This window comes from Trichechus manatus, unplaced genomic scaffold (genome assembly GCF_000243295.1).
Source record: "Trichechus manatus latirostris isolate Lorelei unplaced genomic scaffold, TriManLat1.0 scaffold00060, whole genome shotgun sequence".
Classification (NCBI taxonomy): Eukaryota; Metazoa; Chordata; class Mammalia; order Sirenia; family Trichechidae; genus Trichechus; species Trichechus manatus.
In genome coordinates this window covers 11,106,224-11,132,625 of record NW_004443996.1, presented here as the reverse complement: position 1 = coordinate 11,132,625, position 26,402 = coordinate 11,106,224, and the positions used below count along the sequence as shown (strand labels likewise).

General features: G+C 38.1%; 1 protein-coding gene across 1 annotated transcript; it reads left to right on the top strand.

Moving 5' to 3' along the window:
- The first annotated feature begins 800 nt into the window (after positions 1-800).
- On the top strand, positions 801-8,768 carry TBX22 (T-box transcription factor 22). The gene is made up of 8 exons (XM_004378908.1): positions 801-972; positions 1,572-1,770; positions 2,669-2,770; positions 3,742-3,916; positions 4,846-5,010; positions 5,348-5,412; positions 5,763-5,848; positions 8,158-8,768. The coding sequence occupies exons 1-8, from the start codon at positions 801-803 to the stop codon at positions 8,766-8,768; spliced, it is 1,575 nt and encodes a 524-aa protein (XP_004378965.1).
- The last annotated feature ends 17,634 nt before the right edge of the window (positions 8,769-26,402 follow it).

Below are 26,402 nucleotides of genomic sequence, written 5' to 3'. Positions count from 1 at the left end.
CGAACCTGCCCAGAAAACTTGGTCTCCTCTACCTTTCTCTGGTGTCTTTATTGGAAAGCAAGAGGCCCAGATACACGTCTCTGGTTCTGCTTAAATAATATTTGCACTTTTGTTAGAAAAGTGGCCCCTAGGGAGCAATTATGTCGCATGTTTTTTAGTTTTACGATTTAATGTAAAACAGTAACCTTGTATTATAGTCAGTGTTGTCTCCCTCTCCTCCTCTCTCCTTCCTTTCCACCGCCCTGCTCCGCAGTCAGACTCTGAAGTGTCACTCAGGGTGTTTTTTATGCTTCCAATAGTTTCCAAAACAAACAATGGAGGCTGCAACCAGCCTGTATTCACTCAGCCGGGTGCAACATTATCTCCCAATCCGAGTGGCCTGGGCCGCTATTGGCGGCAGGTCTGCTCCCTAAAAGGCCCTAGATTGCCGATCTCTGCAAGCTCTGCCAGGTCTTGGAAGCAGGGATTTCAGGACTGATGGTCCACATACGTCCACTGGGGGTGAAGAGACGGCAAAAGGAAAGGAGATTCTGGAGAAGTTAGGTTCCAGTTTGATCTTTCTTTCCTTTCATTCTGTATATTCAAAGAAAGGAAAGAAAAAACATATACATATATATCCATACCCAGAAATCGTTTTTTTTTTTTTGTTGTTGTTGTTTTGTTTAGCTTTTTTGATTTGGGGATTTTTCAGCTTTCCCTCCCTCCCCTATCTCCTGCACCCTCCCTTCCTCCCTCTTCTCCCCTCCCCCATACTCAGGTTAAAACTTGTGCTGTGCACTTTCCCTTCGCTTTCTATAGGGATGGCTTTGAGCTCCCGAGCGCTTGCCTTCTCAGTGCAAGCCTTGGTAGGGAGACCCAACAAAAGAAAACTTCAAGACCCAAGAGAAGAATTCCAGCCTAAGCTTCAGGAAAAAGAGGGTGGAGAGGAGGAGAGGAGGTGCTGCGAAGCAGGCAAGAAGAGTGAACAGCCTGGTAAGTACCTCACACAGCCCCATTGCCCTGGGTCCTCCGGCTGCACGTGCAGGGTTCAGGGCTCTCTCCGACTGACCCACAGCGCTGCGGGTGGGCAGCTTGCCCTGCCCCATGATGTCCTGGCCTAGCAGGGCTGCCGCATTAGGGGCCAGGGGACACCTAGACCATCTGGCTGCAAAGGAGGTTTCTGTGCCTCTAAGTCTGGAGTTCTGCAGTTCATTTGCCGTGGAGAGTCCCCACACACTTGTGGAGAAGTGAGGCTCCCCGAACTCCAAGAAGCCCAGAGAGCTAGAGGGGTGGCTGCCCCTTGGGGTAGGAATGAATGCAAGTCCTCAGATTCCTGGGGGATCCAGTCTCCCAGACAGAAATTGTCCAGGAGAAACGAGGATGGGCAAATCTGAAGAGCTGCGTCTTTCTCAGGGTGAGACCTGGACCACTCTTTCTCCATTACGGGGCTCCAGTGGATGCTGGCGGGAGGTTGGGTATCCATAGCTAGGATTTCTGGGGAAGGGACAAGCCAGCCTGCCTCCATACAGGCGCCAGCAAGGAGGTGCGCGAACTGCAAAGCTCTCTCAAACCCTTGGTGTCTCTGTGTCCAGCACAAAAGCGACCCAAGACAGAACCTTCAGCAACTGTATTCTCTGGCTGTGGTGGTGGTGGCAGCGGCGGCGGCAGCAGCGGCAACAGCAGTGAAAGTCTGGAAGAGAAAGATGCTATCCAAGTGGAGCTTCAAGGATCCGAGCTGTGGAAGAGATTCCATGACATTGGGACTGAGATGATCATTACCAAGGCGGGCAGGTTTGGCTCTACCCAAGCTGTTTAAGGGCTGTGGGGCAAGCCATGCACACAGTAGGCGCTTAATCTTTCACACACACCCCCTCACTATATGATATGCAGTGCCTCCAGTTTTACACTTTAGTACCCTCCATCACCATTCCCCACCCCTTGGGCAGGCATTAGAAATCCACTGCCCCTAAAGCAGTCAGGCTAGGACTTGCCTGGCTTAAATTAGTGGCTCAGTCTTCCTTTCCTATACACTGTGACTCCAAGAACTCACTACCTCATATACTGTCTGTGCAGTATATGACTAAAATTAGATCTGTCCAGGCACTTGACAGATGCCAATCCCACATCTTCAGCAGTGGTCAGGCCTCTCCTTTAAAGCCTCACAGTTACCAGTGAACAATATCCTATCTCACAGGCCCCTAGGCCACCATCTGGGGTTTGAGGTGGGCCTTTCTCCCAGCCACCCTTTGATGTGGGGCAGCCCCTTTCGTGGTAGTTGGGTGATTTGTGTGTGTGTGTGTGTCTTTCTAATTTCAGCCTTTTCCAAATCTGCCTCACAAAAAGTACTTCAGAACTGTGGGGAGGGGATAACTCAATGAAGCACATTGTTTCTCCTCCTACTTTTTCTTCTTTAGCTTTTTATTACAGTAGGGTGAGGGAGTGGCTAGGCAAAGCCTTTAGATTACCTTACAGTAAGGATGTTCTGCTACACTCAGAAATCCTGGACTTGTTCAATGAAACATATAAACCAACATTTTTTCCTCTTACAGAGATTGCAATTCCCTAAACCTGTCCTGGTATGGAAAGGTATCCCTTCAATTTTCATTGGAGTCAGCACTTCTCTCTGATCCTGCCCCCCTCCAAAAGTCTCTGAAAGCCTCCTGGTGAGTCCCTATTTTCTCTTCCACAGGCGGATGTTTCCCTCTGTTCGGGTCAAGGTAAAAGGTTTGGACCCAGGGAAGCAATACTATGTGGCCATCGACGTGGTGCCGGTGGATTCCAAACGCTATAGGTAACTGGACCATAGGAGGGTGCCTAGGACCACGCAGGGAATGAGGAGCGGGGCTCACAATCTGAGAGCGCTATTTTGAAAACCCTAGCAAGCGGGGGTGGGGGGGGGGGGGGGGGGCGGCTTTCCTGTGGGCTTTGGGATTTGAATAATCTTGCTCAAATCTAGGGTTTGGACTGAGAGAAGAGCAGGCTTGTTTCTCTTTCTCCCCTATTCCTGAAACACGGGCGCGAATTGGAGCTTCAATGTACCCCAGGTTTCTAGCCTACTAACTACTTTCCTTGGCTGTGCAAACTGTAGAGGGGTGGGGCATGGGCTCAGGCAGCTTGGAGGAGCTTGGGGAGAAATGCCCAAGCTCATTGTGGGCCCGTGCTTCTGAAGCCCCCTGGCCCCAGTGGGCGCCAGGAGCAATGCCCTAATTTGCCACTCAAGGCTAGAACAGTCCAGTAGTTATCACCCCTGGGCCAGTCATTTCTTTCTTCCCCAGCCTCTCCGTCTGAATTGGCTGCCAGGCCCCACAGGGTGAGAGTACACTTTCCTCTTTACTTAAGCATTTGATTTCGAGCAAGTTTAAAGGGGCTGAATTGCCCTGAAGCCAAGAGGCCCATTTGGGCAGGCAGCCCAAAGGCATGGGTCTGTGAGGCTGCTTTGACTCAGGGGCTCCAGGAGATGTGTGGGAGTCGCCAGCGCTGGAGCTGTGAGCACTGGACCAAGAGATCGGTGCCTGGCCCTCCAATGAGACAGTCTGCCTGGAATCAGGGCTGGGTGTGAGGGCAAGGGAGAAGGCTCAGCTCAAAAGCCTGCTGGGACCGCGGCCGAGAAACAGCAGAACAAACTGTTTGCTTCTCTGCTTTTGGGATGAGCAGGCTAACATTGGCTGAGTCCAGTCCCTTTGGACCTGAACCCTGCAGCTTTTCTCCCATGCTTCTGGCTTTGGCCAGCTGTGCCTAATGTCACTCCCCATGTCTTTTCAGGTATGTCTACCACAGCTCCCAGTGGATGGTAGCTGGGAATACGGACCACACGTGCATCACCCCTAGGCTCTATGTCCACCCGGACTCGCCCTGCTCAGGAGAGACCTGGATGCGGCAGATCATCAGTTTCGATCGCGTGAAACTCACCAACAACGAGATGGATGACAAAGGCCACGTACGTGAGCGTGAGCACAATCTGTGCTTCTCCCAGATGCGTATATTGTGCTTTCTAGGAAATGTCCAAGCTTTGGACGCTTGGGCAATGTAGCCAACCCACAGCTCCCGTGGGCTTTGTTTGGCATCTGAGAGTGCTAGGAGATATAGGTGGTGATGGTTGGGAGTTTGGGGACGAAAAGAAACCTGTTTAAGCCAAGACGCCTAGTCTGGGAGAGTAGGAGAGAATGCTTCCCGGGCTCTCTTGCACCTAGGCCACCTGCGCAATCACTCTGATAGCCTTCCCTTAGCCCACGCTGTTGAATGGGCACCTTCAGTGTGGTGGAGGTGGGGTGGCCTGGTGTGGTGGGAGGTTGCAAGGGGGAAACCCTGGAACACAGCCTGGAAACCGCCCCCAACACACACAAACACACCACAGCCCCATGAAAAATCTTTTCAGGTAACATCGACCTTTAGTCTTATTCTCAGTTGCCACTCCCCCTATCTTGCCCAGCCTGGCCCTGTGCCAGCCACCAAAGGACCAAGTGGAAGACCCCCAGGATTCGCGTGGGTGGGGATGTCGGAAGGTTGCTCCTCACTTCCAGACCCATCAGTAACCACCCAGGGAGACTATGTCAGGCAATGGGATCCCAGGGACACTTCTACATCACATGATCACCCATGTTTGGAAGCAGGAAAGGGCCCCATCTGGAAACGTAATCATTGCTCCCTTGTGACAAGGCAGTGCCTCTCTCCAGAAACCCCTTACATCTAAGGTCCTCTGGTTGGGGCCAAATGGCAAAGAAAGGGCCTCTCTGTGTGGCAAACTGAGAGTCTCTGGTTTAGCCTCACTTTTCTGTGCGCTCATGTTAGGGGGGTGGTGATGAGAGTGGGGCAGTGTTTGGAAGGGAAGCCAGTTTCGCGGGCAGCATTTGACCATTTCACCTCCAGATCATTCTGCAGTCCATGCACAAGTACAAGCCCCGCGTGCACGTGATGGAGCAGGACAACAGGGTTGACCTGTCCCAGATTCAGTCCCTGCCCACTGAAGGGGTTAAAACATTTTCCTTTAAAGAAACTGAATTTACCACCGTTACTGCCTACCAAAACCAGCAGGTAAGGAAAAGAAAGTGGGGGTGGCCCCAGAGGGAACTGTGGGATGGAGACAAGCTGCACTTTATGGATTGTTTTTTCCACAATTGAAAACATTAATAGTTTTGTTGCATTGTCATCAAGGCAAATTTGATTATGACTTGTGTGACTCTCATTAGAAAAGACAGCAGAGCAAAGGTGGCCAGGGGATAACCATTCCAAATTTGACTTAGCAATATGATTGCATTTACATAAAGTTCAATATTACAAGTTACAAACTGTTTTGTGGTTGTAACCATTATATGCAATGATGGCAGTGTTATTACTGAGAGCACTGACTTTATCTCTTGTTAATTCATAGATTACAAAACTGAAAATAGACAGGAATCCTTTTGCCAAAGGATTTAGAGATCCTGGAAGGAACAGGTAAACAAAATAATAACAATTATTCCTGATATTTGTGAAGTACTTTTCACAAGTGTTAAAGAAACTGACACTCAGATGCCTTGTTACATATCTAGTAGGTGGTAGGAATGGAACTCAGATGTTATGTCTCCAAAACCTTACCTCCTCCCACTCCTTCCTCCAGCTACATTTAAGATATTGCCTATTCTAGATTCCTAAGTTTGACTGAATTTTATTCAGAAGTCTAGCTATAGCAGAATAATATTTCAGACTATCACCCCTAAAAACTATAACAAAATCAGAAGTTTATATAAATCATTACTTTCAGGAATTGAATTCTGACATTGCTGAAAGTTGAATCTCTTTTTTAGGGGTGTATTGGATGGTCTTTTAGAGACCTACCCATGGAGGTCTTCTCTCACTCTGGATTTTAAAACCTTTGGTGCAGACACACAAAGTAAGTAAATTTCTAACCTTAAGTTTTATTTTTCTGTGTTAATGAAATATCACCAACCAGAACCCTTGTGCCAAATATTGTTGTTGCTAGGTGCCATAGATTTTGCAGTGACCCCATGTGACAGAGTAAAATTATCCCATAAGGTTTTCTAGGCTGTAATCTTTAGGGGAGCAGATCACCAGGTCTTTCTCCAGCAAACGGCTGGGTGGGTTCCAACCACCAACCTTTCGGTTAGTAGCCAAGAGCTTAACCATTGCACCACCACATGGGGATAAGCACATGCCAGAAAATGTATGTTTTTAAGCAAGTGGGCACATATATTTACTATGATAGGGAAGTTAGAGGCAAAAGGGAGGTTCGCTGGCATGAAGGAAGAGAGCAGAGCTTTGGACTTAAGTGACTTCTGTCTTCTTGAGTTTACTTATACCCTGAGATCTGCAGAGCTCATTTGAGTTCATCAGCATCTCACTGCCTCATATTTATTAGAATCTGCCTGTTGTGTGTGTGGCCTTATTTGCAAGTATGTTAGATATTGAAATGAATATTTTATATTTTGTGAGAAACTCTCAGTGCATTTTAAAATGGTTTCCATTAAATTACATCATCACTTAGCGATGATTTTCCTTTTGTTGTGAGAAAAATAAATAATGAAAATAATACTAAACCATCAAAATTAATTTAACTGTTATAAGCATTTAAAATATTTGAGCCCAACATAGGTAGCATATCTCATGACTAAATAATAATTAGGCAAGGCAGGGTTTCTGGTGGAGGAACGTAACAATAAATATGAGTCTTTATTTGCAAGCAACATGGCATTATTTACCTCTTTTGTGCTTACTCTATTAAAGTTGCTTGTCTTTGAATATTAATTTGAGGTAAAAATTATGGAGTAAATTATTAACATTATAGTTAGGTTTATTTTTACAGGATTCGGTAACAACCAGCTGAAATGTGAAAAGAGCAAGTCTAATCATTCTGTGAAATATTTCATTGAATTGACTGCATTGATGTGGTTTAAGGAGTTGCATATAAAAATATGAATAGCTATTTGACAGTATCATATTAAATAATAGCACCGAGGCAGCAAGTTTTTAAAATAGCCAAGTCACTCTAAAATGCAGTAATAATGAAAAAGCTATAGATGAACTTAATTGAAAATTTTCAAATATACATTTTCTTAATTAAAGATGCTCAGAATTCTCTAAAAAAAAGGGGGGGGTCTCAATTTCTAAAACGACTTTTGAATGTTTTATTATAGAGATAATTGCTGCCCTGTTAATAAAGGATTAGATTAGATCTACTTACACAAAATAGCTAAGAAAAACAACAGCAACATCAAAAAACAAGCAAAAAAACTTTGATCAAATCCAGTCAAAACCAATTGTTTGACTGAATTCAAACACAAAAATAAAGTTTAGAGTCTAGATTTTCCTGACCCTTATAATTAGTCCTAATTTTAGTGGATGGTAGGCAACTATAAAAGGAGCCGTGGTGGTGTAGTGGTTAAGTGCTCATCTGCCAACCAAAAGATCGGCAGTTGGAATCCATCAGCCACTCCATGGGAGAAAGATGTGGCAGTCTGCTTCCATAAAGATTATAGCATTGAAAACCCTATGGGGCAGTTCTACTCTGTCCTATAGGATTGCTATGAGTTGGAATCAACTCGAGGGCAATGGGTAGGCAACCGTAAAAGATCACCTGACAACATTGACATGAACACTTTCATTCTCATCTCAATGTTTCTTACCCTGCAAAGTTATCTTCAATTCTTCATATAGTATACCGTGGAAGTATCCCCCTTCATTATTTTCATATAAGAAAAAAAAGCTAATCTTTTTAAATATGCCATTTTCGCTTATACAATATCAATTTCATGTTCACTGATTTTTATCAGACTGAAGCTATCTATAAATCCAAAATAACCAATTTGTTCAAATTAGTCAATTACTTGTGTTAGTAAACATTTTTTAAACAGTTAAAAAAAATCTAGTTTTACTTGTAAGATATAATTGAATCCGGGTGGCATTATAACCAGACTTCTTTTGTAATTCATTGGATAAATGTGTTTCAAGTGCCTAGCGGACTCCTTGAGTACAGTGAATGCTCAATACGGGATACATAGTAGTAGTTCTAATATTAATAGTGTTAGTAGTAGAGATACTAATTCAACTTTGGTCAGAGGAATAAGCATGTCCTTTCCCAAAGAAACTAAAAGAACTGTGAACCTGAGCGGATGGTGTGAATATGATTACTAATTCAACAGGAATATGAAGTTCATTATTCATTACCTGAATTGTCATTCACAGGTGGAAGCAGTGGCTCATCTCCAGTGACCTCTAGTGGAGGGGCCCCCTCTCCTTTGAACTCCTTGCTTTCTCCACCTTGCTCCCCACCTTTGTTTCACTTACCTGCAAGCTGCCTTGGAATGCCCTGTCCAGAGGCATACCTGCACAATATCAACCTGCCCCTTTGCTACAAAATTTGCCCAACTAATTTTTGGCGACATCAGCCTATGGTCTTGCCTGTTCCTGAAAGGCTATCAAGCATCAACAATTCCCAGTCTTTAGCCCCACTCATGATGGAAATACCCATATTATCTCCCCTGGGATCCAACAGTTCAAAAAATTGTACATCTGAAGACTTCAGTGCGCAGTATCTACAGGCACCTAATTCTGCCAATCAAATGTTGTATGGATTACAGTCACCTGGAAACATTTTTCCCCCAAACTCTATCGCCCAGAAGGCACTTGGTTGCTCTTTCTATCCTTCCTATGGATTTTATAGTTACAACTTCGCTATGCCATCTAGACCTTACGCAGCCGACCATATCAAAATGAATGACCACAGTCAAGTTTCTTTTAGAGAAGGCAAATGGAATTATGCTCATTTGCATCCAACAATTAACCATTGCCTTTAATAGCACATTCATATTCTTAAACAATTACATGTAATCACATATTTTCTTTATTTGTAGCCAAAGAAAGATCAATATCTATTGAGTTTAAAAAGCTTCGTCCCTGGAGAGTATTGCTCTGTTATGTATTTAAAGTGCCTTATCAAATGTTCATAAGAAGAAGTTGTTTATAATACCAAATGTGTACTATAAGAGTCTTTTATTACAGTGGCCTTGGGCCTCAAAGATACTCAGTAAATATTATTTGATATAATAGCCTACCAGTGAAAATTGATACTAGGTGACCGGGTCTCCAATTATAGTTAAGCCAGTTTACCATACCAACTGCCTCTTATATATTGACTATGACTAAAAGAAGATAGATTTAATTCCTGTGGAAACAGTGAAAGAATTTTGGTTTTATTCATGGAAACTGGCTTCATTGTAATTATCTATCTAGTAGCTATTGAAGCAGCTACAAATCTCAATTTTAAGGTACAAATAAGGACAAAAACTTTCAAATATTATTTTCATTAAACTTTATAGCCTAAGGACTATTTAATCCTGAAAAAAACACAAGGTCAACTGAAAACTAAAATATTATAAATAAATTTAATCTTTTATTTCCTTTTATCTTTTGGATCATTGCTAGGTGAAGCTTGTTTACTTGTTTCTTTGACAAACGTGGTGTTTTATACAGAGTTTACAAAAACAAATGATTTCAGTTCTCCGAGAAGACTAAGAGATTAATATTTGAAGGGAGAGAATGTATTTGAGTCTGTAAATATGAAAATAGCATTAAATTGGTGGGGTTTAATTTCACTCTTGTGTTAGTCATGGTAAATTAGACTAGAAAAAAGTAGCATAAGTAAGACTTTAGCTTAGTTTATGAAGTTGAACATTTTCCTCTCACCAAGCTCTAAATTAACTGAAAAGAATTGTAAAGTATAACCTAGATATAACTTATAGATCTTAAAGATTAATCAGATTTTAATTTTTATGCTGGTAGCTTTAGCCATTTTATTAAGCCAAGACCCTTCGTATCACAGTAGCACAACTTGACATTTGACAAACTAACCAAACTGCTAAGCTGCTTTTTTTTTAACTTTTTCAATACTAGTTAGGAAGAGCATATTATTATTTATTTTTCTCAAAATAGTTATTTCCTCCTAAATGTGCCTTCCTATATATGCGTTGAAAATTGTATGCCCCTTTACTCCTGGAGGTAGGGATAGAACAGTATGTGGTTGCATTTCAATGGAGTATTCTAGTCAAAGATGAAATATTATTGTGGCCCAGACTAATTAGATACTTGTCATAAAAGGCTTTGAGGGATTAAAATGCAGCAAATATACTTTATTTCTGTGTACTCCAAAAGAGGGAAGTTGGATAACTTAAACTGCTAAAGTAAGTTATGATTTCTTTTTTTCAACACCAGCTCCTATATCAGATTATTAAAAAAAAAATTATTCTGAAGGCTTATGTGGGAGAACCTTAGTAATTGACAAGACAAACTATTTAACTGAAAAATCCAGAAAATTTTGGGGTTACTTTTTGATAACTACTTAAGAGAAGGCCTTAGTTTTGTAGCTGCTCCAGAGTACATATAGTCCATGCTTTATGTGTCAGATAATTTTTCTATATATTACCCATTTAAGCTGATAATACTGAACTATACTAATAATGGTGATTAATATAAAGGGGAAAAGTTTAAATGCTAGAAGCTACAAATTTATTTTAAGCTACTTTATATAATGTTTATAATCTGTCATTTCACACTTTTAATTAAAGAAGTAATCAAGAAAAAGCCTTCATAGAAAGTTAGACCTGAAAGAGACCTCAAAGAGATCTAGTAAGCAGTCCCCTACACTGAGTAAATCACTCATCTGCAGAGCTAATTAAAGCAAAATGAATATTTAATGTCCTTACCATTGTATACTGAAGAATTTTTTTACTCCTTAATGGGATAGCGCAAAACTTGAGTAACTTGGTAAATTGATGCTATGGTTATGGAATAAAAAACGAAATGCTATCAAATTCTATTAATCCTTAACCAGTTGCTGTGGAGTCAACTCCAACTCCTGGCTACCCCATATGTGTTAGAGTAGAATTGTGCTCCATAATGTTTTTAATGGCTACGGTTTTTGAGTTAGATTGCCAGGTCTTTCTGCCAAGGCACCTCTGGGTAGACTCAAACCTCCAAACTTTTGGTTAGTAGTCTAGTGCCTTAACCATTTTCACCACCCAGGAACTCCAAACAAATAATAGGCTTACTTTAAAAATATACAAAAATCAAAACCCACTCTGGTTAGATAAGGTACGAAATAGTTGACAAATGAACATATCCGAATGATACTAAATGGACCCCAAGTCTACTAATGAAAACCACTATTTCCATTCGTTTTGACCATAAAATACATGCCTTCCTCCCCCACTTTTAAAGAGAAACAGCTTAATTTAGCTGACTAAATTTGAAAATCTGATACATAACCTCACCTGATCATTTGACTTACCCCAAATAAACCTAGAGTAAAGAAACTTCTCATCAACTGTGTAAAATTTACATGTTGAGTTAGAGTATAAATAAATGTTACTTCATCCTTGCACAACCCTTAGCCAAGCCCAGATCTGAAGTCAGAGTCCCTTGTCAGGAAGATATTATTTTGTGGTCAGCTAGACAGGCTGAAATCAAGGACTTAGAGTTTGAGCCTGAGCCTGCTTACAGAACACATGTCTAAGTGGATAAATCCTCTATTCATTACATTTTAAAGACAAATATATAACTTTAGATAACTAAACTTAGACCATCAAATTCTTTAATAAAACTAGTTCTTTTCATTGTACAGAGTGGCTAAACCCTCTAGACATTACATTTATAAAATCTAATATACATATAACTTAAGGAGTCCTGGGGGCACAGTGGTGATTAAGCCCTCAGCTGCTAACCAAAAGGTCAAGAGTTCGAACCCACAAGCTGCTCAATGGGATAAAGATGTGGCAGTCTGCTTCCCGAAAGATTACAGCCTTGGAAACCCTATGGAGAAGTTCTACTCCATCCTATTGGGTTGCTATCAGTAGGAATCCACTCAGCAGCACACAATAACAAAAAAACAATGTATAACTTTAGGTTACATAATTTAGAGCCTTCAAACTCATTAATATCATTGCTCTTATTTACTGTACTACAAAAATGAAGAGATTTATTTCCTTCAAAATATGAAGGTAGATGTTCATGACATCTCACTGCTATTAGGCATGGGTTGTACATATAGTCTGGGAATGGACATGACTTCATTCTTGTTTCATGGGACTGAAGGGGATCTGTGACACTGCAAAGAAATGAACAATTAGAATCAGCAATTGATGAGTCTTTGAAAGATCAGAGTCCTATGTGCTGACAACTTGACAAGGTGCCAACAGTGAATAAAGACAAGGATCTGCATTGGACACTATGAAAGATTTCCCTTTTGTTCTCTCAACCATATATAGTACGCACCTTGGGGAAAATCATGTGCACATAAAGCAGGTAACATGTATCTTTTAAGTGTTAATGGCATAGTGCTGAGTCAGAACATGACTGAAATAAATGTTTTGTCTAAATATTTAATATACATTTTACAAAAGTCTACAAACATGCATATAAAAATTTTAGATGCCTTGGAATAGTCATTTGTTTGTGTATACGGAAGGGGAATAGGTAGTTGTCATCTCCTTACTAAACCTCACCAACAAGTCTTTTCCTTATCTGAATACAGTTGTTCTGCATCCGACCACAGATCGAAAATGTTCAGAGAAAAAAAAGAAATTTCAAAAAACAAAACTTGAATTTACCGCAGGCCAAGCACGACACTAAATCCACTCGAATGAAGTGATGTGTAGGCATACCCTGCTGTAGCCTCCCACCATTTCATAGACCCTCAGTCTCTCTCCAGCACCCCTTGTTTGAGCATTGTTCACCTCGCCTTTCCTTAGTTCGCTGTTTGTGTTGTCCGCATCCTTTGTTTCTGTGGGGAAAAAAAAGGCTCCTAAAAAGCAATTAATAGTCAAAGCAATCCGTCAAATGCTAAGTATGAGGGGGTTGAGGAGAGAGAGAGGAATGAGTTTAAGGCTAGTAAGGGATGGCTGGCTAGCTTTGTAAATTGCTACAGCCTCAAAGAACTTAAAGATCACAGAAGAATCGCATTGGCCGATGATGCTGAGGCAGCATCAGGCTTCTCAGAAGAGCTCAAGAAACTCATAGAAAAGAAAGGCAAGTCTTCAATTGTGATGAAACAACTATTTACATAGCATTTACATTGTATTAGGTATTATAAGTAATCTAGAGATGATTTAAAGTATACACAAGGATGTGCCTAGGTTATGTGCAAATAACTACGCCACTTTATATAAAGGACTTGAGTATCCACGGTGGTCCTGGAACCAATACCCCATGGATGCTGAGGGGCGAATGTATGCAGTTTAATAAATTCCAGATGTCACACTGTAATATATGTAACCAGTAGAGTTTTAGTTTAGTTTTTAGAGAACTTATAGTGTGTTGCTTTTTCTCCCTCCCCTTCCTAAAAATGATGCTACAAAGAACACCTATTCCATGCTTACACTATTAATTATACATGTGTGGAACATACTTAGAGGTGTCTAATTGCTTGTACTGTACTTTGTGAATTGAGTTGACAGAGTGGAAGTGCAATGTTTTAGCTCTAATTTAGAGGTATTCTGCCTTTGTGCTGAAAAATCCTCAATTAGCCAAAATAACAGTAATATCCTGGTATACAGCTACAGTTTACCAGTTGGTTTCATTGTAACTCTGCATGTTTATTGGAGCAGTTTAAAATAAACCAAATGAATAGCTTAGGCATTAGTGGCAGTTGCTTTGATATAAATGCCTTGGTATACATTCAATCTTCTTAGGTTTGGTCTGCAATTAAATGATAATTTGTATTAAAACTGTGCAAATAAACATGGTTTGGATGACAACATAAAACAGAACAAGTAGATACATAGAACATTTGAAACATATGCAGTATTACAACTATTTACATGTGTGATGCTGGCCAACTTTTGACATGCTGTTTCAATAAAATTTTAGAGGGAAAAGACTAGTATCATTTCCTTTCAAAGTTTCAAATGTTCCTGTTTACAAATTACTGCACATTAATATGTAAACATACGTTATAGTGAGCAGATGTACAGAGAATAGTTACAGGATCATTCTACTTAGTTGAAATGTATACTGGTTTTATTTTTTAAAGTTCGTAAAAGTGTTAACAATATTTAAAATTAAATATAATAAAAACCTTTGAAATTATACTACAATAAGTTGTCATTAAACTTTTCTTTTCTGTAAATTACCATATCTTTGTTATTGTAAAAGATAACCGAATTTTGATTTTGGATTTAAGATTTCATACTTAGGCAAATGATAGTGTATAATCCAATATTTTATCTGTAGAAAACGGCACAAACGATTCAAAATTTTACTGAAACAAGAAAGGAATAAATCCATTGGTTTGTATTAGATAAAAGTTGATGTGTTTAAATTAATGTTTTTTATTAAACACATAATTCAGTCTGTCTTCCATTTTTCATAGTCATTTATTTGAAAATATTGGTGTTTTAGTATTTTGCTTTCATTTAAACTTTGCCTGAAATTAAGTCTTTGTATTTCTTTTGCTACATAAAGATTTTGTGACCTTACCAATTATACCAATGTCTATACCACACAGGTAAATAGTTGTAATACTGGTAGAGATACTAGTTTTCTATTGTATTGAATTTTGTAAATTTTAGAAAAAATTGTTTTATAGAAACACCACCAAAAAAAAATTATCTTTTGAAGAGGCATGGTTTCTCAGTAAGACCCAAGTTGAAGTAGCAAAGTTATTCAGTGTTGTACCTATACAAACATTGTATTTGTCTTTCTTTAATAAAATCTATGTTTGACTCCTACACAAATAGCTATCTTTTGCAAAACCTAGGTTGAATACTTTTAAAAAACATGATGCTAGGTGGAAAAAGAATTGTCAAAAATATCATATCTTTGTAACCTGTTACCATGATCCTTTTCTGTAGTTGTAACATTCCTGAGATGGGGGTGGGGATGGAGTGTCACATTTCAAAAAGGCTCTGTGAGCTATAGCAGCACACATAGGAGACCAGAATAAACAAATTCAGTGTTGGCAGTCAAATGTAGCCAAATTCAGCAGTCCCCTAGGTGTGATATGAGTCGGAATTGACTCGATGGCAATGGGTTTGTTTTTTTGTTTTGTTTTGGTTTTTTAGATGTGATGAAGAATCAAGGCAGTTGCCCTGAGTCCTTGGCTAATCAAGATACAATGCCTCCCAGTGGAAGTGGGATGACTTCCCCAGCTGATGCTAAAACATGCCTGAGGATAACATATGTTCAGCCTGATTTATCCTCCATTATTAAGACAAAGTAGTATCACTTTCCCACTTTCTCCTTATTCAAAGTCTCTCACTTGACAGTTTCTTCCTTTTTTTTTCTGGTAACAAAATATTTCAGGCATAAAAATCTAGAAAATAATATAATCAATACCCATGTGTTCACTACCAAGCTAAATAAGCAAAACATTTCAAATACAATTGACTGACACACTCCTTGTACTCCTCACAACTCCATTCTTATCACCTATTCCAGAGGGAAGGAGCCCTGGTGGCGCAGTGGTTAAAGTGCTCAGCTGCTAACCAAATGGTTGGCAGTTCAAACCCTCCAGCCTTTCTGCAGGAGAAAGATGTGGCAATCTGCTTCCTTAAAGATTACAGTCTTGGAAACCCTATGCAGCAGTTCTATTCTACTTTGTCCTATAGGATCATTAGGAGTCAGAACTGACTGGACAACAATGGGCTTTTTTTGGTTTACTCCAGAGGGAACTATTATCCTGAATTTGGTATTTATTGTTCCCCTACATTTCTTTATCCGTTGAATACATATGTATGCATTTATAAATAATATATACAATAATCTTCTTTTGCCATTACAAGATCATTCTACTTAGTTGAAATGTATACTGGTTTTATTTTTTAAGAATCCTAAAAAAGTCACAAAATTTTAAATTAAATATAATAAAAATCCTTGACATTATACTACAATAAGTTGTGAGGGTGAGAATGGTTGCACAACTCAAAGAATGTAATCCATGTCACTGAATTGTACATATAGAAATTGTTGAATTGGTGTATGTTCTGCTGTATATATTCTCAACAACAAAAAAAATAAATTATAAAATAAATTCTTTATGTATTTTCTAGATAATAGTCCTTTGCTGGATTTGTAATTTGAAAATATTTTTTTCTTAGTCTATAGCTTTTCATTTCATGTTCTTCATACAGGGTTTCCATAGAAAACTTTTTTTTTTAATTTATGAGATCAAACTATAACTTTTTTATTTTATGAATTGTGCTTTTGCTGCCTAGTCTAAGAAAGCCTTGCTTAGTCCTAGATCTTAAAGAATTTCTCCTATTTCTTTCTAAAAGTTTTATACTTTTATGTTTTGCATTTATATCTGTGATCCGATTTGTGTTAATTTTGGAGAAAGGTATGAGGTCTAGATTGAGATCGAGATTATTTTCTTTTATCTTTTTTTTTTTTTTGAGGAAGGGAAACTATGGATGTCCAAATGTCAAATGTTTAAAAGTTTTAGCACAACTTGTTGAATTCCTTTCTCTGTTTATCTATTGAATACCGGACACTGAATTATTTTGTACTTTTGTAACAAATCGGACACATTTGCATGGGTCTATTTCTGGATTCTCTATTTGTTCTCTTTAACTATGTTCCTATCATTCCATCAATATCACACTGTCTTATTATGGCAGCTATATATTAATTCATAACATCAGGTAGAGTGATTTCTCCCACTTTATTGTTTTTCAAAATAGTTTTAGCTATTCTAGTTTCTTTGCCTGTCTGTATAAATTTTAGAATGAGTTTTACTATGGTATCTGAAAAAAATTGCTGAGATTAAGTAGAAATTGCATTAAACCTACAGACCAAAGTGGATAATTGACATTTATAATATGCTGAGTCCTATAATCCATGAATGTGTTATGTCTATCCATTTATTTAGGTCGTTTTATATTCCTTTCATCAGTATTTTGTAATTTCAACATACAGATCCTGTACATGTCTTGTTAGATTTATACCTAAATATTTTATTTTCTTTGAAGCAACTGTAAATGATACTGTGTTTTTGATTGCAGTTTCTATATGTTCATTTTTAGTACAGAGAAATGTGATTGACTTTTATGTGTTAATCTTATATCCTGCAAATTTGCTGAGCTCACTTATTGGTTCAGGGAGGGTTTTTTGTTGCTGCTTTATGTTTGTTTTTACAGATTCTACATAGACTACCATGTCATCTGCAAGTAGAGACAGTTTTATTACTTCTTTTCCAATCCCTATTCTTTTTATTTTCTTGCCTCATTACACTGGCTAGGACTGCCAGTACTATACTGAATAAGAGAGGTGAGCATGAACACCCTTGCCTTGTTCATGATCTTAGAGTTTTTCACCAGTAAGTATGATATTATCTGCAGGGTTTGTATAGGTGCTGTTTATCAAGTTTTTTGGAGCCCTGGTGGTACAGTAGTTAAGAACTCAGCTGCTAACCAAAAGGTCGGAAGTTCAAATCCACCAGCTGCTCTTTGGAAACCCTATGAGGCAGTTCTGCTCTGTCCTATAGGGTCACTATGAGTCAGAATCGACTTGACAGCAACAGGTTTGGATATTTTGGATTTTTTTTTTTTTTTTTTTTTTTTTTTGGTTTTCTTTATCAAGTTGAAGAGGTTCCCCTCTATTCCTATTTTTCTGAGAGTTTTTTTTTTTTTAATCAAGAATAAGTGTTGGATTTTGTGAAATATTTTTTCTGCATCAATTGATAGGATCATATGACTTTTCTTCACTTCCAGTCCCTCCCTCCATCCAAACATGTGACGAACACTAATGAATATTCTGTATCTATGAATTTGCCTATTCTGGATATTTCAATAAATTGAGTCATAATATGTGGTCTTTTCTGATTGTCTTCTTTCAACTAGCATAATGTTTTCAGTGTTCATTCATGTTGTAGGAAGTGTCAATCCTTCATGTTTTTAATGGATGTATAATAATATTGCATCGTATGGCTATGCCATATTTATTTGTCCATTCATAAGTTGACAGACATTTAAGGTTTTTCCACTTCTTTTTGGCTATTATTAACAATGCTGCTGTGAACATTAATGTACATAGATGAAATGTTCTTTTTTTTTTTCCAAGGTTACCTATAAGCAGGGGGAGAGGGATGGAGATAAGGCAAAGTAAAAAATTCCAGACCTCACTGTTCCTCCTGTGATTCAGCCATGTTTCTTGAATAATACTCTGATTGTTGAAAGCTTTTGGTCATTTTCCAGAATTAAGTAAAAGTTAATTGTGACAATTCTTTGCCAGTTTTATTGCTCCTTTTATGAAAGAGTGGATTTTTAGAGGTCCTTACTCCACCATTATAGAGTTGCTTCTCATTGGGGATCTTTTCAATTTCAAATCCAGTTTCTATATGGTTGTATGATTATTCAGGCTATCTATTTCATCTTGGTTAAGTTTTCCTTTTTTTTTGGTATTCTGTGGTTTTGGAGGAATTAGTTCTTATCTTCCAAGTTGTTGAGTTTATGAGTGTAAAGTTATTTGTAGTATCCATTGTTATATTTTTAATGGCTGCAGGATCTGTAGTGATATCCCTAATATTAGTGATTTATGTCTTCTCTCTTTTTATCTATTCCAGTCTTCCTAGAGGTTTGTCTATTTTTCTTCATATTTTTCAAAGACCCAAAACTTGCTTTTGTTGTTTTTCTCTATTCTCTGTTTCATTAATTTTTGCTTTTGCCTTTATTATTTTCCACATTTTGCTTGCTTTGAATTTATTTTCCTCTTCTTTTTCTAGTTTCTTGATGTTGGAACAGACCTTGGTAGAAAGCTATCCAAGACTCAGGGACAATTTTTTTTTCTTTTATTTTTATTGTTGTAAATATATATATATATATATATATATAAAACATAACATATATATAATTCAACATTTTTCAGGTGTACAATTTAGTGATATCAATTACATTAATCATGTTGTGCAACCATCACCCATAATCATTGCCAAATTTCCCATCACCATAAACAGGAACTGACTGCTTGCTAAATAATGGTTCCCCCTTCCTACCTCCCTCCTGCCCCTGGTAACCACTAATAAACTTTGGTCTCTATACATTTGTCTATTCTTTTTATTTCATATAAATGAGATCTTACAATATTTGCCCTTTTGTGATTGACTTAATCACTCAGTATAATGTTCAGAGTTCCTCCATGTTGTAGCATGTATCAGCACTTCTTTTTATGGCTGAATAGTATTCCATTGTACGGTATGTACCACATTTTGTTTATTCGTTCATTTGTTAGTGGGCATTGAGGTTGTTTTCACATTTTGGCTATTGTGACTAGTGCTGAAATGAACATTGGTGTGCATGTGTTAGTATATGTCACTGCTTTCAAGGACTCTTGAGTATATACCCAGGAGTGGAATGGCTGGATCATATGGTAATTCTATGTTTAACATTTTTAGGAACTCCCAACTGTTTTCCTCTTGACTATACCATTTTGCATCACTATCAGCAATGAATAAGGGTTCCAATTTCCCCACATTCTTACTAACATTTATTAATTTCAATTTCTTGTTTAATCTTAACCATCCTAGTGGAAGTCAAGTGGTATATCATTGTGGTCTTGATTTGTATCTTTCTAATGGTTGATGACATTGAGCATACTTTTATGTACTTGTTGACCATTTGAATATTCTCTTTGGTGAAATGTCTGTTCAAGTCCTTTTGCCCATTTTTTGATTGGGGTGTTTGTCTTTTTGTCATTAATTTGTGGAAGTTTTATATACATTTTGCATATTAGACCCTTACCAGATATACAGTTCCTGAAAAATTTATCTCACTATCTAAGTTGTCTTTTCACTTTTTTTATAAAGTCCTTTTGAACAAAAGTAATTTTTATGAGGTTCCATTTATCTATTTTGTCTTTTGCTGCTTGTGCTTTTGTTATCATATCTGATAACATATCTTTAAAAACTACGTGACTCAGGGATTATTGCACTTAGGAATACAACAAAATGCAAACTGCACCTGGCATTACACATTTATCACAATTCTTCCCTATTCGGTACTGAAAAGAACAGATTGAGACATTTCATATTATAAAAGCAGTAGAGCTTCCCGACTGGTGTGTGTGTTCTTGATGGATTACAGGTATGCTGAGATTTGTATTATCACAGTCCTTAGAGTGATAGGCCAAAGCTTGAAGTGACCAGAGCCCTAGGGCCAGTCAACTATGGATAGAGCCCTGTCTGCTTAGCTCCTGTAAGCATTATCATAGTCTACATGTGCCATGATGTGAAGAGATTGGTAACCCCTGGACAACTCCATAATTTTGAGTATTTCTTATGAATATTTTAATGTGTAATATTCAATCAAGACCTGTTCTGTGAGTTTCTAATTGCATTATGGGTTTCATGTATACTTATGGAACATCTTAGTGAACTTTCCTGGAAATTTTATCTTTGTTGTTTCATGTGTAATTTTCATTCAATAGAATATATCAAAGTGTCTTACAATTTTGGTGCAACCATGAAAATGTAATAGTTACTCTTATTAGGAAATATCTTCGCTTGTTTAAAATAGAATCAATGTGCTCTAAATAAGGTTGAGGACCTGTAATTAGAATATAAGCTCACCCCCTTTTCAAAGCAAAAGCATAACAGCCCAGCATTTACTACTGCTACACTTCAAAGAAAGAGAAATACTAAATTCTTCTTTCTTATATTTAAAATACTTGGTTATATAGTGAAACCTCTGAAATATGCCACCAGTGGCAACCAGTTACTGATGCATTCATTTGAAAATATTCCTTGAGCATTTACTCTGCACAATGATATGTTCAGAGGGAGAACAAAAAGTATAAGACAGGATTCTTGTTGTCAAGCATTTTATAGTCTATTTGCAGAGGCAAGTTTTTAATAAATTTTTTAGAAGTTTCAAGTAATGTTAAAACAGTGTGAAGTATCTCCCACAGTGGCAAAAAACTAAACATCAAAGGAGTCATAATGATCATAATTGATAGGAGTTTAAAGGAGCACAAGAATATTATGCATTGAGGGATCCATGTGGCTTCCTGGAGAAGAAGAGTGCTAAATGAAGCCTTGTAGGAGGGAGAGAGAAAAATAATAATAGCAAACACTTAAAAACAGCTACTTTGTTCTAAGCAACTTACGTTATGTTAACTCATTTAATACCCAAGAACACCTTAGGAAACACAAAGTTTTTGTAACTTTCCCAAGGTAATACAGCTAGTAAGTGACAGAATTACAGAAACAGTGGCAGGAAAAGAAAACAATGGACAGAAACAACAGGCAGTCTGTGTTAGACTGCAGAATCAAATGAACAAAGGTACAGTAGGGTGTACCAAGAGCAATGAGCAGACTAAAGATGGGGCTGAGTTTGTAAGAAAGGTGATATGTTCTGAGTAACTTTGTTTCTGCTTCTTTTTAGGTTAGGACTCTCACCTCTTCTAGCTTTAATTAATACCTATGGACCCGGGTTGCCAATACCCAACAGGTAGCCAAGGACTACAGCTTATCAACCCTATTTATCAATCATCTGTTTTCTCTAACTGTGATTTCTTAGGTTTGAAAACTGACTGTTTGGACATGTAGTGCTATACTTTTCCTATAGTGTGTCAGTAACCTTGACTTTGCAATTTAAATTCCTAAAACTGTGGATCCTGACAAATCCCTCAGTCTGGGCCAAGACTTCCAGGGTCCTAATGTATAGTATTAGGTATATATGTTACCAGGAGGGCTCAGTTCCTGGAGAAGGACATCATGCTTGGTAAAGTAGAGGGTCAGCGAAAAAGAGGAAGACCCTCAACGAGATGGATTGAAACAGTGGCTGCAACAATGGGCTCAAGCATAGCAACAATTGTAAGGATGGCGCAGGACTGGGCAGTGTTTCGTTCTGTTGTGCATAGGGTCGCTATGAGTCGGAACCGACTTGACTGGACCTAACAACAAGAAGAATGTCGTATGAAGGAGGGAGAGAGAAAAATAATAAGAGCAAACACTTAGCAGCTACTTTGTTCCAAGCAACTTACATATGTTAACTCATTTAATACTCACATATACCTTGCAAAGCATGAAGAGTTTTTGTAACATACCCAAGGTAATACAGCTAGTAAATTACATTAGGTGGGTTAGGTTTAGATCTTTGAGGGCCTGGCCTATGGAATCAAACCTTAGCGCTCTAACATGGCTAACGACAGGGAGCCGTTGGAAGCATTTGGGTACAACACTGCTGATAGTGGTAGTTTATCTGGCAATCGGTGTACAAGGTGGCTTAGATGATAGACAGTCACTTTCCAGAAGTCAGCAATCCACAGATATCATTTTGCTAAACTTGTTTCTGTTTTTATGCAATGAAACCGTATGATCAGAAAAGTAATTCTAAGGTTATAAGGATTTTTCTGCTTTTCAACTTAGCCATTCACGTGCTTTATGGAGCTGTTAAACTGAGGATGTTTTCCAAGCTATCTGCCACAGTCAGAATTCTGTATAGAACATGAAAGATTTCACCTTCGGATGCGATGTTTTAAATTTCAGGTTGTCACAAAAATTTGAGACAGAAAAATGTTAGTAATTTCACAGGGAATTGTATATTTCATTAAGTTTACTTTAAGATAGTTGAATTGCTTCCCACTATAAACTCGTTTTCAAGACAAGAAGCTGTTCAACCTCTCCTGCTGTATTTGTTAATTTGAGAAGTCTTAGACAGTTTATGTTTTTGCATTTCATTTTTTAAAATTTTACTTTGCAAATCCAAGAAAAATAACTCTGATAGCAGTTCGACTGTTCTTTATGATGATTGTTCCAAATCTTGTCTGGTAAGGGAGGCCTGATTTTATACAATTTCCTCAAAGTCAAACGTAACAGCTGTAAGCACTTAACAGCTAATCAGCTCAATTCAGCTCACCTGTGTGAGTGATGCTTGACAGCTCCATCTGCTTTGAGTCAGGTTTTTGTTTTCCTTTTTTTCAAGACTTAAGGTTAAAGGGAAAAGAACTAATGAACTTGCAAAATTACTTTAAGCTATTTTTAGTGTGGTTCAATGTAAAAAATATTTAAAAAGATATACTTACTAAAATATATATTTCTAATCAACAAATGGCTACCATTTTATTGGTAATAAATGCTATTGACAACGAATAAGCGCAACCCTCAAAAAATTAGATACAGATTCTAAAAGAGAAATTGAGAAAATGTTAGCTAAACATAAAAATAAAAATCTGGGTCTACACGTTTCATAAAAAATACAAAACATTTATTAAAAATATATAATACGGCAGCATTTATCATATTGGCTTAAGTAAGTGCTATGTCTCTTGGAAGAAATGGCAGGTCTTTAACAACAACAATGAGCTGGTCATTAAGCATGGATATGGACATGGAGGAGATTACAGAAGAACAAAATAGTGTCCTTATCATTGCTATTTTAAAAAGGAGTGTGATTTTTCAAGGCACAAGCCGATATTGAGGTGAGGTGTAAAAAGTATGATCTGCTTCTACTCTCACTTGGATCCTTTGATTCACACTTCTTCCATGTGGAAGGTGGCATTTGAGAAAAATATATCAAAAACCACACCCAATCAATAAAAGCCTTATTTCCCCAGAAGTACAATGCAGGGCTATTAACTATGAAATACATTTTGCATACAGTCACATCTAGCCATTTGTATTAATAATCCACTATTTTTTGAAACAGTTTTACCCTTGAGCAGCTTCCGCCTCTTCCTAGTCATTCATTCATTCTCCTTTATGATAGTCCCATATAAGTGAGTCCAATTGTTTGCTCACTAACATCAAAGAACAAAGTCTAGGTTGCCCAGAGTTAGTAAGAGTGAGTCAGGGGTAGGCTGCCTGGCTGCTCGAGCTAAGGTACAGGTGCTCCCCATTAAATTACAGGGCCTGAACTGACACAAGGTTAGCAGCACCTTTACCTAAAGAGAGCTCTGCCTGTCTTCTGAGTTTTCAAATTGATTAAACCCGTTGCCATCGAGTCGATTCCAACTCATAGCGACCCTATAGGACTGAGGAGAACTGCCTCATAGGGTTTCTAAGGAGCAGCTGGTGGATTCAAACTCCTGACCTTTTAGTTAGCAGCTGAGCTGTTAACCACTTCACCACCTGGGCTCCTCAGATTGAATTAGGATGGGCATAAAAGCCAGGTACTTTTTATACTCAAAGAAAGTGAGCCTGATACTTGAATTTTGAAGAAATATAGGATATCAGAGATGTAAGGGCCTTTAAATATTATTAATAAAGTCCATTCTGTATTGTACAGATGGGAAAACAGAGGTTGTGTGGTGAAGAGACTGGCCCAAGGTTTTCTGTAATTATTTTTTGCTAAATGCCACTGGAGATTTTCTAGGAAAATGACTCCCCATAGACCTATAACACAGTGTCTTGCCTTGTGAATTCCTTGAAAAAGTTTAAGACATTTATCTTACTTCTGACTGCTGAAATGCTTTAATGATTCTGTAAAAAGTATTTTCTTTTTCAGGAAAAAGACTCCTCAAACAAATGTTATGTTTACATACACTAGACTTTGGCAACAACTCGGCACCTGTTTAACTTTGGTGTTAGTTCAAAGCATTTGATTTTCGAAAGCATAAATAGTAAAAGGCTCCTATTGTCCTAGCAAACATATTGACCAAACTGACCATTGCTCCTCCCTTGACCTCATTTCCCAAATCATTCCAATAGCCACTTAAATAGGAAAATGAACCACTTTATGATATTTTCCAGAAGGCAGAGTTTCTTTGATTTGCTATTTATGGAAATGTTACATGGCATAATGTTTTCCGGACTTTTCACTAAAGAGTTGGAAATATAATTGTTACCAATAGATAGAAGTAAAGGGTTTTCAAAATAACAGTAAACTGTCGTGGCTAAAGCTTTGGAACAAAAGTCAGAAGACCTGGGTTCAATTTTTGCCCTGCTACTTACTATGTGAAATCAAATATGTCACTTAACGACTAATTTTCAGTTTCCTCAAGTGTAAAATGGGATATTAACTACTTCAGAGGGAGTTCAATAGGATTACATGATATAATGCATGTCAATGTTCTCAGTAAACTATACAAGACTATAGAAATGTAAGGTATTAATATTATTAAGCATTTTTATTTATTTATGCCCTTGTTAAGCAGAAGTCTAAATACAAATGATTGTGTTTCTGTTTCTAGAAATAAAAATAATTTTCTTCATTTTGGGAAAGAAAGCATATCTTTGTGACATAGTTGGGAAAGTTTACATATTTTGTATGTCCCATTGATGCTCTCATAGTCATTCTCATCTCTGTAGCAGAATATACGAAACTTCTTTGCTAAATCACTTTTTCAGTAGCCAAGAAGTATCCTGATACATGTGTGTGACACTAATCAGAGATAATGCTTCCCCCAAACTTCAATGGCAGGATCCATCCTATCACTCACACAGTCTTGGAGAACTTTCTTATCTTGGAATATTTTTTCCTATAGATCATTTATTGGATTATGATCTTCACAGGATTGTTGGGAGCACTCAATAAGAGTACCTGTGAAAGTGAGTTGTACATGCTCTAGGACTTTACAGGTAGAAAATGAGATTAAGATGAGGATGATAAAACAGGCTGGGAAGGTTCCAAGAAAAGTGCTTTGAAATACTTGGGCTGGGTGGGATGTTTGAGGCTAGTTAGGCCAAGCTCTCACCCAAATCACTAGAATGTCATACTTGAACCTGGTCTTATCCTTACCCTTACCCCATCACAATGTCCTTGGCAAATGCTTCATACATCTAGGTAGTTCCTTTTTAATTTGTCTATCTATCTTACTGATCTGGTCGACCATAGTGTCTTTTTAGCCATTACCCTAAACCAAAGCAGTGGGAATTTCAAGCAACAAGGTAGGCCAGTGCTGGAAGTTAAAATGGGAGGAAGACAGCAGTCATATCCTTGGGTAGATGCGGTGGCAGGCTGGCATTGTGATAGCATCTCCTACTACACCACTATGTGGCCAATCACTTTGCCTAGATAGGAAATTAAACGATTACTCCGCCACTGACCATGCTGCTTAGCTTAGGGGCAAATTAAATACGATGTAGGTCTCAGAAGTGTTTGAATGACAGAATGTATTTTTTTTTAATTCTTTATTCGTTTTTTTGTTTTAGCACTGTATGAGGCTACTCCAAGGGGAAGCTTGGCTGTTTGTCTCATGACCTGTGGAAGAAATTTATTTCTTGGCACTTTTTCTTGAGCCTAAATCCTTAGACTCTTTACCTTGTCATCTGTTATCAGGACTTATCCTTTGCAGAACTGAGAGGGTGGTGACCATTAACTTGAACACCTCTGTGTATTTATTTGTTCATTCATTCATTCAACAAATATTTACTGAGCACCTACTCTATGGAAATCACTGATCTATGAGCTGGGATACAGAAATGAACAAAAAAGAAAGTCATTCTTCTCAATATACTCCTGCTTGCCCCCAATAAATCAAACCTGTTCATTGGCACAAGACCACTA

Coding starts and splice junctions, on each gene's coding strand:
- TBX22 (XM_004378908.1), top strand. CDS start 801: ATGGCTTTGAGCTCCCGAGCGCTTGCCTTCTCAGTGCAAGCCTTGGTA. Junction 973..1,571: donor CAAGAAGAGTGAACAGCCTG/GTAAGTACCTCA, acceptor CTCTGTGTCCAG/CACAAAAGCGACCCAAGACA. Junction 5,011..5,347: donor CTGCCTACCAAAACCAGCAG/GTAAGGAAAAGA, acceptor GTTAATTCATAG/ATTACAAAACTGAAAATAGA.